Here is a 17689-nt window from a genome sequence, read left to right on the forward strand (position 1 = left end):
ATTTCCAAAGCTGTTAAATATGTCTGTTGTGCCAAAATAAATGGGGTCTATGTTTACCTAAGTCCTGAATAAAAATACAGTGGGTTCTGGGGCACAAATCTGATTAAAAGCTTCTCCCTAAGCCAACATGAAAAACTAAGTCAATTTAATTGAATAACAATGGCCATTTAGTGGTATAAAGTGTGTCTAAGAGAAAGCATCTCTCAACTTGAATTCTGATTAATGCAATTAATATTTTTCATGCTCAGTATTTTTCATATATTCAGGAAGTACATATTTCCCATGACTTCTGAAGGAACCAAGGGAGTATTAGATATGAAATTCACCATTGAAGGGATTAGGACCAGATAGCTGATTATATCAAGTGGTAGGAAGATGAATTTTTATGAGAAAAAGTGGGCTGAACATTTTTTTTTTTCCTGGACATTGTTTTACCAGAACATCTTATTCTTTGGTCAGTTTACTGTATTTATTACCTCAAATGCCTTCACTTAGGGACGCATGAGTATAAAATCTCCCCATAGCTTCTCTCATCCATTTGTAAGAGGGCCCTTATCCCTGGAGATCAGGAACTCTGAGTGGTGACTGAACTGGAACTCACTGACAAGTCCACATAGGGGGTTTTTCCGTTAACTTTTAGCGTCCCCCTCTGGTCTAGACCTCATCATCGTTGTTGTAAGGGACACGCATAATCTTAATTTATATAGGGGCAGACACAGACTCAAAGTGAATTGTCTAAGTCGGACTCTCAAACTAAAATCCTCTCAGTCAGAAGGTGGGACTCGGAATTGGGTTGTGGTGGCCCGCCTGCCTATCCAGTTAGATCAGGAGCCCCACACAGATCTCTGGCGGGCAGCACAGAGCTCCTGCCCCCAGCAGTGGCAGAGCACTGAAAGGGAATGCCTCTCTGGAGACTCCCTGACATAGAGCTCAAGGGCCTAGGCTCTTTCCCACAGATGAACATGTGTTTTTATGAAAAGACCACACACAGGACTTGGGATCAATGTTGTTTCCAGATCTGGCCTGCACTGGCCATGTTGCCTGAGACAAATTATAGAACTATGACTACATTCAGCTGGAAGGAATTTAGGAATCACCTCTGCGGGTACATCAAAACCACCAGGACAGCTCCTTAAAGCGCAGATTCCTGGGCCTCCCTACCAGATTTTCTGAATTGGCAGATTTTGGGTGGCACTGGAGATTCTGCTTTTCTAGCAAGTTTGCAAGGGATGCTGATGTTGACAATCTGCAGCCCACATGAGCATAAACCATGTCTGATAACCTTTTCTTCAGGTGGGGCATCAAACTCTTAGGGCCAGTTAGCAAGTGTTTTAGGATTCACAGGCCATAGAACCTGCGTTGCAACTACTCATCTCTGCCCTGGTAGCTCAAAAGCGGTGAGTGACAGCCAGATCGTTAAGTGGGTGTGTCTGTATTTTGACCAATCTTGACAAATCAGGAGGCAGCCCAGGGACTGTAGTTTGCTGACCTCTCACCACATGCTTACAGTAACTGGGGTCTTCCCCACCACTCCTTGTTTTCAGCTGTAAAATGGGGATGATATTCCTGGTCCAATTTTTCTCCATGACTATGATGAAGATAAGCTGTAATCATACCCTAAGCACTCAGAAAATAACAGTCTGAATCAGGTTCAATCAGCCCCATATTATCAGCTGTACTGCTTAAGTATGACACCTTCATTTATTTTAATAATCATTACATTTATCTTTGTAATAATGTTCCCTCAAATTAAGCATCATGTACAAAAAATCAGAATGCTAAGAGATGACAGACAGGAGGGATCATTTTGAAGGGTAATTTAGGAACTCCCTTAGTGTCAGAAAATAAAAAAGATAACTCTTTTTATAGCAATACTACCTTCATATGTAGAATAAAAACCAAGTATTTAACAAAGCTGTGACAGAACAACAAAGTTTATGATGGCCCAACACACGGAGTGCCTTAGTAAAAGACTTTTGTTAAAAAACATTCTATAAACAAGGACATAACCACGTAGTTATATTATTTTTTATTCATGTTAGAACTTCTATCAGTGTTTGAACATTAATATTTAGAGAGTTTGTACATTTTCATCTTCCAAAGTTTAAAATGAGAACCACACTAGGTCACAAATGGTATCTAATTCATGTTTCATAATTGCATGAATATTCACTCGATCTCACTCTCTTAACACTGTTAACATTTTCTTTTCCTTGCTGTACTTTACAATGAAAAGTGTGCCCCACTCATGTCTCAGCAAAGTTACAGACATTACGGATTCATCACATATAAATTCTTTAAAAATATACTTCTGTCAAAAGACTTGACGACTACTATGTACACTACAAAAATAAATTTTCATATAAATAAATTATATGGCATACTTTTATCTTTGTAATTGAAATGACACAAACCCATTTCCACCAAAACTGGCAGACAATGAGACCCAGTTTGAATATTTATTTCCTTTAAACTCCTTACACTAAAACCTAACATGAGTCCTTAATGAAAATGTTATATACTCTGAACTATTTAACATTAGTAAGCACTCTATACAAATAAAAATTCTGTTCGAAAGTAAAACATAGCTGTAATAGTGTTTCCAATAGAAATAAAATCCCTGCATTTTTTTCTGTTATAAACTGGCATGACAAATACTGTAGGAAAACATTCTTATGATACAAAATTATAAATATCAGCAAAGATTTTTTTAAAAAATTAAAACATCCAAATGAACAAACAAGACAGACAAAATAAAACTATTTTAAAAAGAGAGAGAGAGAGACAAATTCTAATTGCCTGCCAGCCCAGAAGAGGTTCTTCACTGTGCAGCGAGCAGGGGCTGTGCAAAGCCATCACTCACCACACTTGCCGAGCTGGGGAAGAAGGCGGGCACGCCCAGAGCCAGAGGGAAGCAGGCCTCATCATTTTGCATCATCTCTCTCCTGAACACAAGACCTAAGTTTTCTGAGCAGAGCTGGGTGTTAGGTAGACAGACAGTATGGCTGACAGAGCCACCAAACAGTAGCAGTGGGGCGATCAGGGCCCCTGGCATATTAACACACACAAACTTAGCAGCCACAGGTGGCTTCCAATTATTATCTTACATATTTGTGGAGAGTTGTAGGGTCTGAGGTTACTACACTGCTGGTACTGCTGGGGGGCCTTGGTCTTTTGATGAAGATTTTCCATGTAAAACAGGAGGGCATCATGGGGCTGCCATTGTGCACTCCAACAGTAGCTTAGTCTGGGTACCAAGTGCTCCCCAGACATTGGCTGGTCTCTGGCTATCAGGAGAGGAAGACCAAACCTCAGAGCAGGATGACAGAACAGATACAGAAGCAAATCTTTAGAAACTATGGCTGGTTGAGATCTGCCTCGATATACATTCTTCAGTGGGTACAAGCAATTAGCATCTTTCTGCTCTTCAATCAATGCCACATAGAAAGAACACGAAGAATGATGAGATGAGGGAGATGCCTTATGTGGGAGGTTTGCACCCAACATATTGACACACTGACAAGGATCCTTCTGAAGCTCACATCCTATAGAACTCTGACTCTGAATCACCATATTGGATGCTCACTATTTATTTTTAAAAAAGATGCAAACAGATCCAGAAAGTTGCAACCAGCTGTGCAATTTAGAAAGAGAGGGAGTTTAAAGTGTAGGGACTCAAAATATCACCTTTGGGTGTACTGCTGACCCAAAATTAATAGTTTTTTCTACCAGTAGCAGGACCTTTGTATCCAAAAGATTTCTAATCCATCCTTAAATTGGGGTGGCGAGGGGTGATATTGTGTGTGTGTGTGTGTGTGTGTGTGTGTGTGTGTGATGAGAGAGGTACAATGAAGGCTGCATATTTTAGAGTACACACTCAGGGCCCCACTGAGGCCCACAACTAAGCATGTGATCTAATTCTTTAACACCAATGAAGATGAAGAGATGTGGGCTCTATACCCTGAGATCTACTGTCTATCACAATGATCCATGAGAAGGAACTTCTGTGAGGCATAAACTGGGGTGCCAGGATGGTAGTCAATGATCCTAAGAGAGGCCTGGACTTGAAGTTAAGTCTGGCAAAAGGATAAGGTGATGTTGAGGGCTCGCCCTCTACCAGCATGAAGCAATGAAGATGTCCTGACTCTTCCAGCCTGACTAGGTCAGAGCCCACTAAGGGTTGCAGACAATGAGAAGAAACAAACAAAAAAAAACCCCATAAATCACAGTATAGTACACTGGGAAATCACACACGTGTTCACACACACACAAAGATTGGAGAACTGCATCTGACTACACCTGGAGAAGCCACCGGGATTAACGTGCTTTCTTCATATCTGCTCATTAAACAACAAAATTATCACGCATAGCGTGTTTGCAAGTTAACAGTAACATTTCATACTACCACAGGGTTGTGATATGCAAATTTAAAATATTTTAAACAGAAATCTTTACAAAATAATCCTATTATATAAGCAATATTTGCATAGAATTATACAAGTAAATTATACAATATTTAAGCAGCAGCAACATATGCTGGAATTTAAGACTAAGTTAAGCTTGGTTGTGGCACAGGGAGGGGCCCTGTGTGGCCTTCATGCCCACTCCGGCAAGAGTGGAGAAACCCGATCATACTATTACTTTACATCCGTTCCTTCTATATTACATATGTGTACACCTCTTAAATATTTATAGAAATATTTCACAAAATAATACAGTTGGTTACAGTAACAATGAACCGCTCTTCTGGTGCAGCACGTCTTTGTAACTCCCAGCAGTTTTCTTCAAGCAGTTCTGGAAAGAGGTGGGGGCAGGGGGCGGGGGGTTTCCAATCTTTGGCCTCTTTGCTTCAGATTTTACTCACCCTGTAAAGGAAAATAAAAGGAAGTCAAACTACGCAGTAAGTGAGCCCATATCTGCAAAGCACAAGAACAGGCCTCACTGATCTGTGACACAGAAATCAAGATAGTGGAGGGCTGGGTGGGGTATGAGGGGCTTTTGGGGGCTGGTCACAATCTCTTCTTTCACCTGGGGGCTGGCAACATGGATGTGTCCACTTCATAAACATGCACTGAGCTGTGCATTTATCATACATACCTGTTATGGCACTTAAAGAAAGACTGAAAAACAGGTGAAATGTGAAGCTGTTAGCTTCTTTAAGTTGCACTAATCCTCAATAAATTAACAGTGAAGGGAGATACCCAACTGGTTTCTCAAGGATGACAAAGCTTGGACATGTCAACCTTGCCTTGGGGTTCAGCTCATATCAATGCCCAGGGGCACTGTAGCCTGCGGAACCCCAGGTGGCTTGGCTCTCTGTGCCCCCCTCTGTCTATAACCCGCCCACTGGCCAAACACAACGCACCTCAGTTGGAGCTGTTTCCCCGGGGCCTCTCCTCACATTCCACGTCTTGCAGCTCTATGACTTCCACCTTGGAATCCCTCCTCTCACACCGGACGTTAAAAGGCACATGGGGGTCCTCAAACAGCCTGTGATCAGTTTCAGGGTAGTCCTCGTAGCCTGGACACAGCCCCCCTCGGGTGTTCCAACTGGGCCCCGGCCCAGGAGCAGGCGGGGGATGCACAGCAACAGTCACAGATGCCGAGGCCGTCACCGTGGTGATGGGCTGGCAGTAGCCGGGCACAGAACTGCCCATGGCAGTGAACACTGGGTGCCGTGAGTGGTGAGAGCGGGCTCCCCGGGGGCCCGTTTGGTCCCTGCTGCTAGGGCCAGAATGCCCTTCAGTAGAAATTTCAAAAGCGTCTCTGCGCGGTCTATAGGGAGGTGGCCGAAAGCCTTCTCTGGGGGGTTCCCTCCGGGGCTGCTGGCCTGGCCGTCTAGGCGGCAGGGACCCTGAGTCCAAGTGGAGCTGCTGTCGAGTGTTTGAGGGTGGGTGATGTCTTGCTTCAGGAGGGACCACCTGTAGAGGGTAAGGGCAGGTTAAGACAGGCCGAGTGCAAACCCCAGGCAGGCATCTCCCCCGCCCCCTAGCCCTCCCTTCTTGGCTCTGGTTTCTGCCTGGCCACCCACATTCAGCTCTTCTTAACCAAGAGCTCAGTCAAATCCACCGAGGACTGGGAGAGGCCCTGGGGAGCTAATGGGAGCCTTCCTCCCACAAAAGAAAGCCCTTTTTCTTAGAACCTCCACGGTATGGGAGAAGAGCACCTAATTTGCACGCTGTCGAGGCTTTCTTCAGCGTAGCTGGCCGGCTGGGTATGGCCACGGACCACAGATGCAGGGCTGTGGCTGGACAATGTCTTAGCTGCCTTACTCCCAAAGTCCACCACCCCACCCTGCTTAGTCAAGGCAGATGGGAGCAAACTGAGCTCTGCCCAAGAATAGGATGTTGGCAGGACTATCTATACCTAGGCTATTGCAGCTGCTAGGAACATATGGCTATTTACATTTAAATTAACTAAACCTCAGAATGCAATTCCTAAGTCATACCAGCCAGATTTTAAATGTTCAATAGCCACATGTGGCCAGTAGTTACTGTACTAGGGAGCACAGAGAAAGCATTTGCACTGCGTGGAAAGTTCTATGGGGCAGCACAGCTCTGTCTGGTTGTTAGGAATCTGGTTTCTGGGTCTCTATACAAAGCATGGAGCAACACAGTGGCCACATCAATCAAAAGGACCGTGACCAACTTCAAAGTCGTTCAGCTTGTACCTATTTTTAGGCTCCTGCTGAACAAAACCAGATTCACACTGCAGCTCAGCAGGCATCGTCACGGGGGGTAAAAGGAGGAAAATTTAGGTTATTTGGTTGGCCTCTCTCTCTTTCATGGAAGGGCTGCTCTGGCCTGGGACTGGAATACCCATTTCCTGGAGGGACAGCAGGAGGCCCCCAGTCGGAGCAATATGAACCTTAGAACCTTCCGTGAGTTTTGTGGGCTGTGCTTCAAGTCTGGGGGGCCAAGAGCATCCTGCGGAGACAGTCCAGGATGCAGTTCCTGCAGCCTCTGAGAAGGGGGGGCTCCTAGGCTGCTCGGGGGTTTCTTGAATTACCAAAGGCTAAGCCTTCAGGGATGGTTCTCAGCATCTCTGCTCCTTCTAGCCACCTAGAATATGTGCTTGCAGCCACAAAAGCTTCTGGCAAAATCTTAGACAACAGCAACTGAAATAATTTTGTACCAAGGACAATAAACAGCAAGGGGAAGAAAAAAAATCACTTATGCTGGCAATAAAAATACCACTACAGCTTTAAAAATACCATTCTAAAAATGACACACAGCTTTTTAAAAAAAACGCAAAAGAGAGGTAAGGCATGTTTTGCATCTAGTCCTTAAGTTCAAGCTATACTTAGATGGAAACAGATACATGCCCACTTTATGTAGTTACTGTTACTGGCCCTGCCCATTTTTTAGTCAAGAGTCAAAGAGTGGCAGATTTGTATGATTCAAGCTAACCTCTCCTTTACTTTTGCAAACTATGTGATTTTCTGCTCAGACCAGGCAGGGACTGCCCTGTGGGGTGACTTACAGTGGAGCGGGCGAAGACAGGGTTTTCTGTGGCCTCCACGATCACTTGGTGTGCAGGGCCCCTAGTGCCCTGCTGGGCCTCATAGTGCCGAAGTTCCTCACTGATGCCTGACACTGTCGTCTGAGAACTGTACTCTGAGTCAGAGGAGTCAGACCCGTTGTTCGTGTGACCAGGGGGCACGGCAAACCGGACCACGCTGGGGGGCGGCTCGGGGGAAGGGGTGGGCAACCGGTTCAGCCCATTGGCCGGAGACACCTGTTTAAGAGGATTCCATGTTAACAGTGTTATTTATTTACCCGTTGGCCACATTCAAAGGTCAAAGCACAGTATAATTCAGGGGTCTCTGCCAGCTCCCCCACCACTCACACTAACTTGCAGTCATCCCCCAACCCCAATCTATCACTTTGGGGATCCTCCAGTTTGACAGCTGGACTGTGCCCTTTTCACTCCGGTTTAAACCCAGATAGTCATCTTGAGTGGAAAGTGCTTCATCAATGCAGACCTACAAGATTCAGGCTGCCAATCACTTGGTTTAAGAAAAGATGAACCAAACAAGAGCTACATCCCCAAAACTATATTAAATGGAAAAGGATAAAAAGCCCTGGTTATTGAGATGTTTATTGAAAAAGTAAACAATTAGCAGATGTGGATATAGTTAAATATCTAAATTAAGAGTGACACCAGGAAAAACAGCATTCAGGTGTACTGTGGATGACACATCATGCCTGACATAATTACTGACCTCAGGGTACGGTCCAAAGAAGGACAAAAGAACTGGAAGCAAAACCAGCCCATTGAGAACACCCAGGATCGTCAGGATTGCCAGGACAGCAAAGAAATACCTTGAAGATAAAAGGGGAAGAGGACCATTTACTGTGACAAAAGTAAATTAAGCTACCCTTCAATGCCTAAAGATTGCAGCACATCAAAACCCCAAATTAACAAAACCCACAACGGTGAAAAGGCTGTTACAAAACTGCAGTTCAAATCTAGCAAAAGATTAGTTTAGTTCTTTTTCTTTTTTTTACCTTGTGACTTTGAGGACTATATTCCACAACCCATAGTGTTAGTTCATGAAGGGAAGAAAAAAAATGTTTGTTAATTTACTGAAATCTCATGGCATGTAATGTTATTTATGAATGTGTTACACAAACACAAAAATATGGAATGTGAACTGAATGGCCGAGCAGACTGAAAGCACAAATACAATGCAGAGGGGCCCCGTCCATGAAAACCCAGCAGAAGCAAACAAATGAAGTGAAGGGTGTAGAATTTAAACAATTTAGCCCAGAAGGAAAAGCGGCCCACTTCTGCAGGCAGCTAATCCACTGTGAAATGCTTCTGCATCTTAGAGCAGAGGCTCTAATTAAGTCTCCAGCGGATCAGGTAAGGCTTTCCCCGGGCTTTTATTAATCACAACTTTCTGCCTAGAATTCTGTGAGTTCCCGTTTTACCATATAGCTCCCATTGCAACCTTTTTAGAACAGAGAAACCAGCTTTCTGCAAAGAAAGCTCTGCCCGTTCTGTGGGTGCAGGGCATCTGCGGGGGAGGGCAGTCCACAATGGCAGGCTGCTCTGTGGGCCAATCTTTTGTTGAACAATTTAGCATCTCTGAATACTCTTGTTTTGCGTCAGCCAATTCAAACATAAAGGCCGCAGCACCATGAAGAAGAGGAGAGTGCACGAGTGGCCTTGCTTTCCCACCACTGAGGGCTAAGGTCTGGGATCTTTCATGAATACCAAGGTAAACCTGTCAGCTGGGAAGACCCCAGGCCCACACTCCTCCACACAGCTGGAGGGAGTGGGCACCACAAAAGCACAGCCTCTTTTCCTAACTAACAATTTCTAGGGCGATTCTGCTGGAAGCAGGCTAGGTTTCGGGTAGATGTTCTGGGAAGAGGAAGGGCAAGATATCTGTTAAAGTTCTTTTTGATCATAAAACGGAACAGGCACTAAACTATACCATGTCTATATATACTTTGACATTAGATGAAAGGAGAGTGAGTCTCCTATAAAAATATAAATACCTCACAGCTATTGTAAACACTAGAAACTTCTGAGCTGCATTAGTAAAAACCAAGAGGCCAATGTCTTGCTCTAATGTAAACTGCTGGAACTTTAGGTGGAGGCATATATCAGCAGCAGGCATTAAGACATTTGCATCCCATCCATCGAACTGTAGAATAAACAGACCAATTAAGATTTCTGACGGCTTAGTGTATACAATGTCTGCTCATTTAGTGGACCTTATTGAGGGCTTTATCTGGTTAATCCATCCAGTTCTAGAAAATGGGAAGCTCTTTTAAGTGCTTGAAATAAGAACCCTGATATCTCTGGGAGAGAACAAGAAGTCACAGGTCAGAAGACAACTGGGATTCTGCCTTCCAGGGTCCCAGCTGGTTGTGCTAACTCAGGGTAGACTTCCTTCTGTGGCTCCCTCGGTATCCCCCACAAAGTTAAAACATCCTCCAAGATCCTGTCGCACCCTCTTTTTCTCGTATTTTGAATTGTGTGTGAACTTATCTCTCCCCTCCTAGAGGGGGGGAAAGGGGCCCTGGTATGCGCTGTGTGCAAAACTGCCTTATGAGGTACTTGTTACATTTGTATTGAATGAGAAGTTATACAAAATAAATTCTATTTGACATAGAGCTTTAACTCCATCAAGGGACATGTACAAATGTCCAAATAAGTGTATGCGAAGGGAATAAAGGAAAACTTCGAGTCGAATTAAGAGCTTAAAATAAAACCTAGACAGGATTCAAACTGTGACCTAATCCAGACATATTGGTACTGGCAGACAAGAATATACTACACTAAAAGGCTTGCCAGGTGATCAACAACTGTGTGGAGGCCATCAGCCTGGGCATCACCCGGGCACTGGGAACCGGTGAGAAATAGAGACTCCACACCACAAGGAAACCCAAAATGCATTTAATAGAGCCTCAAAGGACTCATGCGCTCATGTACCTCAAAATGGTTTTGAGAAAGACTAGCCTACATTATAATAGTAATATTTATTTCACCTCTTTACTCACCCTACACCAAAACTTCAATGAGCAAACTCTGGTGCTCAATCTAGCAGGCTAACTCTTCATGGTGCTGGAATGCCCAATGGGGTATGTCACATACCAATGGATTAATGCTTTTTCCATAATAAAGAAACTATGGCTAAAATTAAAGCTAAAAGTCTTTTTTCTACTTGAAAATGGAAGGTCTACTATCATAGATACACACACCAGGAAAGCCTCGATAGATTCTTTCTCCAGATTATGGAAGCTTCCCAAGAATCCAATCATTTCTCGCTTTTGGTTATTTTGCCATGGTTCTAATTCTGACTATCTTTTTTACTTGCTCCTCCAGTTGTGTCACAGTCAAGAGAAGCTACTTCATAAAGTTTCAGAGGCTGTTTGGAGAAGAAAACAGTCTTTCCCTGCAGTTCTCAAATTCTTTTCAAAAGAAAAGCTTGTATTCCTTTTATGTTTCACAAAGTCACATTCTTCATTAAATTCACCAGAAATTGCTTACTCTAAGGCCCAGAGAAGTATCCAAAACAGGCTTGGATTTTTAAAATTTGACACCAAATACACACATTAAATGCTTCCTAAATCTTTGGGGGAATAAGAGTATGAAATTTGGGCACATTAAAAGAATAAAATATAGGTGGCAATTTTACGCATTTGTAAGTTTTCCTTTCTATAGTTCTGAAAGAGAAGTGATGGTCAAATTTGTTCAAGTAATGAGGACCAGGGTCATCTCTTCCTAAAGATATTTCTAATCTGGAATACCAATAACTAGGAAATTGGGTGGTACTTCAGTTTCAAGGTGACCTTTACTGCTAGCCCTAAGCTCCCCATCTTTTCTCTTTAAGGTACTGCCTAGAGCAGTCATAGAAGGGAGTTTGTCTTTATACCCCTGAGTGTATCTCTGAGTTAATAGAGCTACCGATTGTGGTAATCATTGCATAATGTATTTATGAATATCTTAACACCACATTATAACCCTGAAATACAGAAATTTTTGTCAATTATATCCCAGCAAAGCTGGGGTGGGCATAAGAGCAGAAAGACAAAGAAGACATGCTGCAATGTACCAGATACAGAGGCAATAAGCAACAAAAACTGCATGAGAAAATACTAGTGATTTTTAAGACAAGTCTTCCCTTTTGTTCCTGCTTACCTGACAATGAAGTCAAACTCGGATCCTGCGAGCATCAGCACTCCCAGCAGAGTGGAAACAGCACCGTCCAGAACAGGTGCAAACATGTGCTCCAGGGCAAGCACAGCCCTGCGGTTCTTATCGCCGATGGCTGTTAGAAAGGCCTGTGTAAGGGAAGAATTCAGATGATCAGACAGCAGATTCCTGGACTCCACCTGGTCAGTGTGAGTTTTGTCTTAAATGCAGTGAACTGCTTTCTTCTGCCTGTACAGAGCTTCTCAGGTCTTCCTGTGCAGCTATGGGAATGTAGCTCAAACTAGCCAAAGCTAGATTACACTAAAATGACCTGTTCATGAGATTGAGGCATATTTGATGTTGACGTAAATCTTGAATAACAACAGATGATAAGCACATTCACCTTCAATTGAAAAACAGCACCAAAACTATACATAAGTGAGTAAAAAATACTTTCCACTGCTACTCATCCTCATGTTTTCTCCCCCACCCAAGTGATCTTCCTCTTCTCCTATCCAGTTGGCAAAGGGACGGCATTTTGCCTGATTTTTCTGATGGTCAAGATCTTGTTTCCAAATGGGCCTATTTGCTCATTGTTCTGTGCAACTGAGTGCTAATACTTATTTTGCTCATGATCATGCTGAAGTCAGAATTTCCATCACTGTGTTCAAACAAATGTGTTTTAGTATGTCTAATTATCACGAGGGTTTCATGAGAGAAATACAGGACTGTAAATTCAAATCAAGGCTATTCTAACTATGGGTGGGTATACCCCACCTCCCTTGCTTCTCTGAAGTTCCTTTACATCAAGAATATTATTGATACCATATGGGAAGAGTTTAGAGTAAGTCTTGGAATAACAGATTATGGGTTCTAGAATATGACCCAGACTGTTTTAATGTTTTACTGTTAGACCCTACCTGGTTCAACAGTGGGACCCTGACAGGGAAGCCTGAGTTGGGTACAAATTCTCTCTCTGCTTTAAAGGCCAGGCTATCCTGGGATTTGGGCTCAGAGATTTTGGACGTTGTAGCTCCTTAAAAATCAAGGCCTAGAGTATGCTGCAGGGTGCATGCCCATCCCTTATTCCCCTGTGTGAGGACAGGAAGGTTATTTTTAATGAAGATATAGAAGCAGACCAAGACATGCTACGAGTTTTCAAGCTTTTCCCTGAAATGGGTCCCATGTACATGTATGCTCTTTTAGAGTTGGGATTTCAGGATCAGTATATTAGCCCTCTTTCTCTTGGGAGAAAAACATCATGATGGTTTGAAACCGTGATGCTCAGTGCTTAGTATTGGGACCAAGAGGCCATAAAGGTTGGGGTAAGATGATCCTCTCACAGACAACATCCATCATGGACTCAGTGAACCGACAAGAACACAATGATTCTTTAAAGATGCTCATGGAAGAAGTCCATTTCACACACCTTACTCCATCATTTTACAATACTGTAAAAGCAGTAACTGCCCACTTTAAGGGGACATTCACATAGAGGGCGGAGTAAGAAAACTCAGCGCTACTTGGACAATTGGTACTGAGCAGGGGTTAGAGCTACAAAATCAAGTTGGCTCTTGAGGCTCCTTAAATTCTTGGAAGCAAATAGTACATGAATAATAGAGACATTCTTAATTGTTTATTCACCACTGGGGTGGATATTTATGTTGATGCTACCAGCAGGACCCAGGGTGCAGCTACAACTTAAAGACAGTAGTTAGCATTTGCAATTTGAAAATCTTCTCTGGGATGCACGTATTTGCAGTGCTAGCTACCAGAAAAAAAAGAAAAAGTGATTTTCATTGCATCAGATAAAATGACACGTAGATTCTTAATTTAAATGCCAAGTTTTCTCCTTTCTGAAGAAATATTAGATCGATGTGTTTTTTAAGCTCTAGGTTGGTAAGCTCTTCTTTTAAAAAAATACTCTTTTCTTTCTCCCAGATCAACAGGGGAAAGGAACTCAGGCATGTTCAAAATTTAGAGAATACTGTGTCCAGAGTATCAGATTTTTAGTGTACACTAGTGGAAAAAATGGGAAGGGGAATGGGATAGCTTAAAAAAAAAAATTCTTTTGAAACACATTAGTCTACAAATTGCTAAGCTGTATAAAAATGGCCCAAAAAGAAAGACTCCTTGTAAAGGACTCCAGCTTATGTGTGGATACACCACTATCATGTGTTAAGTCTAAAGACTCAACACTGAGATCACAGAAGCAAGGCTAAAAGTAATTAGCCGCAAGTCCAATGCTAGGTTTCCAGCCAGGCATTCCAAACACCAGTATTTATTCAGTCAATAAATATTTATTGAATGTGTACCAATCACCCCCAAAGACTTGGCTATAAGCACAACTGCATATGGCACATCATTTACACATAATTTATGAGGCTTTTGAACAAGTCCATGATAAATGTACACAATGAGTTTCTCTCAGAATCCTGAAGCTTAGCTTCCTCAACGAAGCCTTCACATGACTGGGCATAGAAAGAAAGAGGGGAAAACATTCCTGTTTAGTGCAACACTAGTTCTCTTACTTTCTGTTGTCATGAATTTGGAAGCTGGGAGGTCGAAAGCGCTGGGTGGGCTTATGGGGAAGAGCCAGCTCTTTGGCAGTGAGCACCTGGGCCTTTGCTCATAGGCCTCAGGGTATTTCCTTGGCTGCCAACTTGCCTCACCCTCAATGATGCCATCTCTACCAAGCCTGTGAGTGTGGTCTCATTTTATCCCTGGCTTTATTGCTGTGGTTTTAAAAAACGGAGTGATTTCGTGCACACATCTGCATAAGTATAAACACACACACAGACACACACACAAGCCGTCTCAGAAACAAAACTGACAACTTTAGGACCCATGGCGATACTAATGACAATACCAAATAAGCAGACTTCTTGCCCACTGACAACACTCCCTACTGCTGTTGTGGACCATTTAACTTTCACTTCTGATGCCCTTCTCAGACTTCCCAAGAGGAGAAGAAGTCCAGTTAAATTTCAGTCCCTCCCAGGGAATGGTTATGCTCTAGACTTTTTGCTGTGATGTGTGCCGGGTGTGTTGTCCCTTGAATGGATAAAATTAAAAGGTTCCAAACTTAGAAGCTAAAAGAGCTACAGGAAATATGCTGCCTATTAACAATGCTTCTGCTGCAAACGTCTCCCTACCAAAGCCACGTGAACAGTGAATTCTACTCCGATGCCGACAGATGCGATCAGGATGACTACAGGCACAGCACTCAGCTTGATTCCAATGAGGCCCATCATGCCGAAGAGTTCCACCGTCATTAGAGCCAGGACTGTCACCTTGAAGAAGAAAAAGTGGGTGAGATGCTGGACACAAACACACTTTAGGTTTTGAAAACAGGGGTGTTAGAGAGCTAACATGGCCTCACTTCAGATCTGGCACTGAGAAAGACCTGGAACCCAAATACAATGAGGGTGCTGATTTGCCTTAACAACTGCTTTTACTTTCTCATGTAACATCTCCGTGCTGGGAAAGGAGTCTCTGGGACAACTCTGGGATAAGTGAGGCTGAAATACATAAAGGCAAAGAAAAGCCAGTACTCTACTGTAAGGTGCTTAATATTCCTACTCTAGCAGGCAACAAAAATTCACAACTATTCCACAACTATTCCAGCCAGCTACAAAGAATCACATAAACTGGGGTTTGTTGCTAGATACACATTTAACCTAACATAAAGCAAGGTATTTCCTTCTGTTTTGATCTTAGCCATCCTCTGACTTATAAGTAAGCTGAAACTAGAGTTTTTGATTGCTCACTCTCTATTCTAAAGAAGTGGAGAGAATGGCATGTATATCTTTTTTTTTCCCCTTTCTTTTTTATCTTTTACTTTTACATAAAAGTAACCATGCTTTTGCTTGGAGAGCCCATGGACTAGTGAGGATGACTTGGGAGCAAGTTAAGCAGGGAAACACGGGAAGAGTGGTCAGCTGATACAGGTCAGGTTACAACCTCTTCACTTTGAAGAAATGTGGAGCAAGTGGGATAGACACAAGGAACAGTTAAACTCAAGGACAAGCTTTTTGTTTGCCTTTCATGTGCCTTGTAAAATTTTTCAGGGAAATGGAAAGAAAATCTGTGCGGTCAACTCTGGAGTTGCTTGGGCCAAAGGGGAGAAAATACAAACAAAACAATAAACTTGACACAGATGTAAGAGAAAGAGAGAATGAGTTTTCCTCTTTGGGGGTGGAAATGTGGGCAGTGGCGGGAGGGAAAGACAAGTATAATGAAAGTTTCCTTTCCTTTCTTTCAATAAGCTAATGAAAGATGGACAACATCAATTTCTTAAGGACCATGAAAACTCCTACAGACTAAACATTTACTTTTTAACATACCTGCTATATACAGACAGTTATGGTACAGAAACAAGAACTGGTCTGTTTTTATAATTTTGGCATTTTGAAGGCTATACCACAGTTCATGGAATTTTAAACACTGCCATGATTTTATTAGGCTATACATGAAAACTTACTTAAAATCTGAAAGTATTATACTTGGAGAAAGGATACAAAAAAAAAAACAAAAAACAAAAAACATTAGTAACTAGTTTTTATCAGTTCCCCAAAGAGTTAAAACACACCCCAGAAAACCATTTCATCCATTCACCACTGTCCTAACTTTTCTAATTATCCTCTGCTTAGAAGAACTTCCTATATATTAGGTCTGAGATGTAGTCACATAAAAACACTTAAAAAAATTAGGTATGCTCTGAGTATTTGTATTTAATAAATGTTCAGAGCTATTAATGGAACATATGCTATCTTTACACAAAATGTTTAAAGCTGTAGGAGAGGGGACACAAAATTAAAGCCATTAAGGACTCTACCTAACCATGAACCTTCCCACCTCGAGCAGAATAAATATAGTATGGAATGATGCAATCTATACCCTCCTCCAGAGGCCCAGACATAAACAAAACTTCCCGCCTGTAGAAAGAGCTATGCTGAAAGGAATTTGACTTCCACAAAGACCCTTAGAATAAACTTACAATGATCCCAGCCGTCCAGGGGTTCAGGAGGAAGACAGCACAAACCAGAAACGTGCAGGCCAGCACCACGCTGATGGACAGCAGGAGCCAGTGGCGGAGGCCAATGTACTGCTCCCAGAAGAGGAAGGGGTACCCGTTGGGGTAGCTTGAGAGCCCCAGGCTCGTGTAGTTGTTGCAGATGGTTCGGACTTTTTCGATCGCTTCCACAAAGTCTGAGGTGTCACGCAAGCCATTGAGGTAGAAAGGGAACTGAGCATATTCGATGGGCTCTGCTGCAGGGACTAGACAGAGAAGCAGTGGGGAAAGGACACGTTAAGGGACTCCTTGTAAAACTGAGAAAGGCAAATGGTGTAATTCCAGCAGGAAAGAGCTGAGACACATTCTCATTGTTGGCGAGATGTTGTGTCCCTCAACTCTCCACAACTGCAAAGAACAGAGAACGAGAACTCTGCAAGGAAGCCCACGTCCTGCATTTCTTTCAACATAAAGGACAAGAAGTACCGATGATAGTCACTGGGTCTCTGGTATTTTAATCTTTGATTTAAAAAATTTTAACATTAATCAAGCTTTGATTTTCTTTCTTTGGTGGTAGGGGGAGCCTGTGATCTGTTTACTCAAGCTTGATTTAATCTTCTAGAAGCAGTCACTCTTTGTAATAGGTCTAAACAACTTAAGAATGAAATTGTGGCACCAGTTTTTGTTCAACTGACACAAGCGAAAATACTAAGTTCAAACTGCTTTACTCAGTCACTTCTGAGAACAAAATAACTCAAAAGTCATGCTTTGCTGAGAAAAACGCTTAATTTTCTTATCCTTTTAGGGATCTAACACACTTAAACCTTCCATGCTTCTTTTTTAATGCAATGCTAAGTCTTCGGCAGCAGGGGAAGAAATCCTTACACAACAAGCATTTAGTTACTGCCGTTGTGTGTTCCAGACCCTTTGGGGTCATTCAGTTGACTTGCTAAACATGATTTGCCCTATTATAATCTCAACTATAAATTTTCATTAAGACAAGCCTTGGCTGCTTGCCATAGG

General features: G+C 42.6%; 1 protein-coding gene across 4 annotated transcripts in view; it reads right to left on the reverse strand.

Annotated features, from left to right (window-relative positions):
• Positions 1-396: 396 nt before the first annotated feature.
• PTCH1 (patched 1) overlaps positions 397-17689 on the reverse strand; it is a 69684-nt gene continuing 52391 nt past the window's right edge. For 3 of the 4 annotated variants that reach the window (XM_037493994.2, XM_037493995.2, XM_054689492.1), the window contains 7 exons: positions 16652-16932; positions 14808-14945; positions 11659-11801; positions 8225-8324; positions 7483-7737; positions 5366-5921; positions 1991-4865 (listed from right to left, as the gene is read on the reverse strand). In XM_037493994.2, coding sequence (XP_037349891.1) covers positions 5367-5921; positions 7483-7737; positions 8225-8324; positions 11659-11801; positions 14808-14945; positions 16652-16932 — 1472 coding nt within the window. In that variant the 3' untranslated portion in view covers positions 1991-4865; position 5366. Of the gene's footprint in view, positions 4866-5365; positions 5922-7482; positions 7738-8224; positions 8325-11658; positions 11802-14807; positions 14946-16651; positions 16933-17689 lie in introns of all 4 variants that reach the window. The other variant, XM_037493992.2, reaches the window with a different exon arrangement.

The sequence above is a fragment of the Talpa occidentalis genome, unplaced genomic scaffold, assembly GCF_014898055.3.
Source record: "Talpa occidentalis isolate TD23 unplaced genomic scaffold, MPIMG_talOcc4v2.1 talOcc4.7, whole genome shotgun sequence".
Lineage (NCBI taxonomy): Eukaryota > Metazoa > Chordata > Mammalia > Eulipotyphla > Talpidae > Talpa > Talpa occidentalis.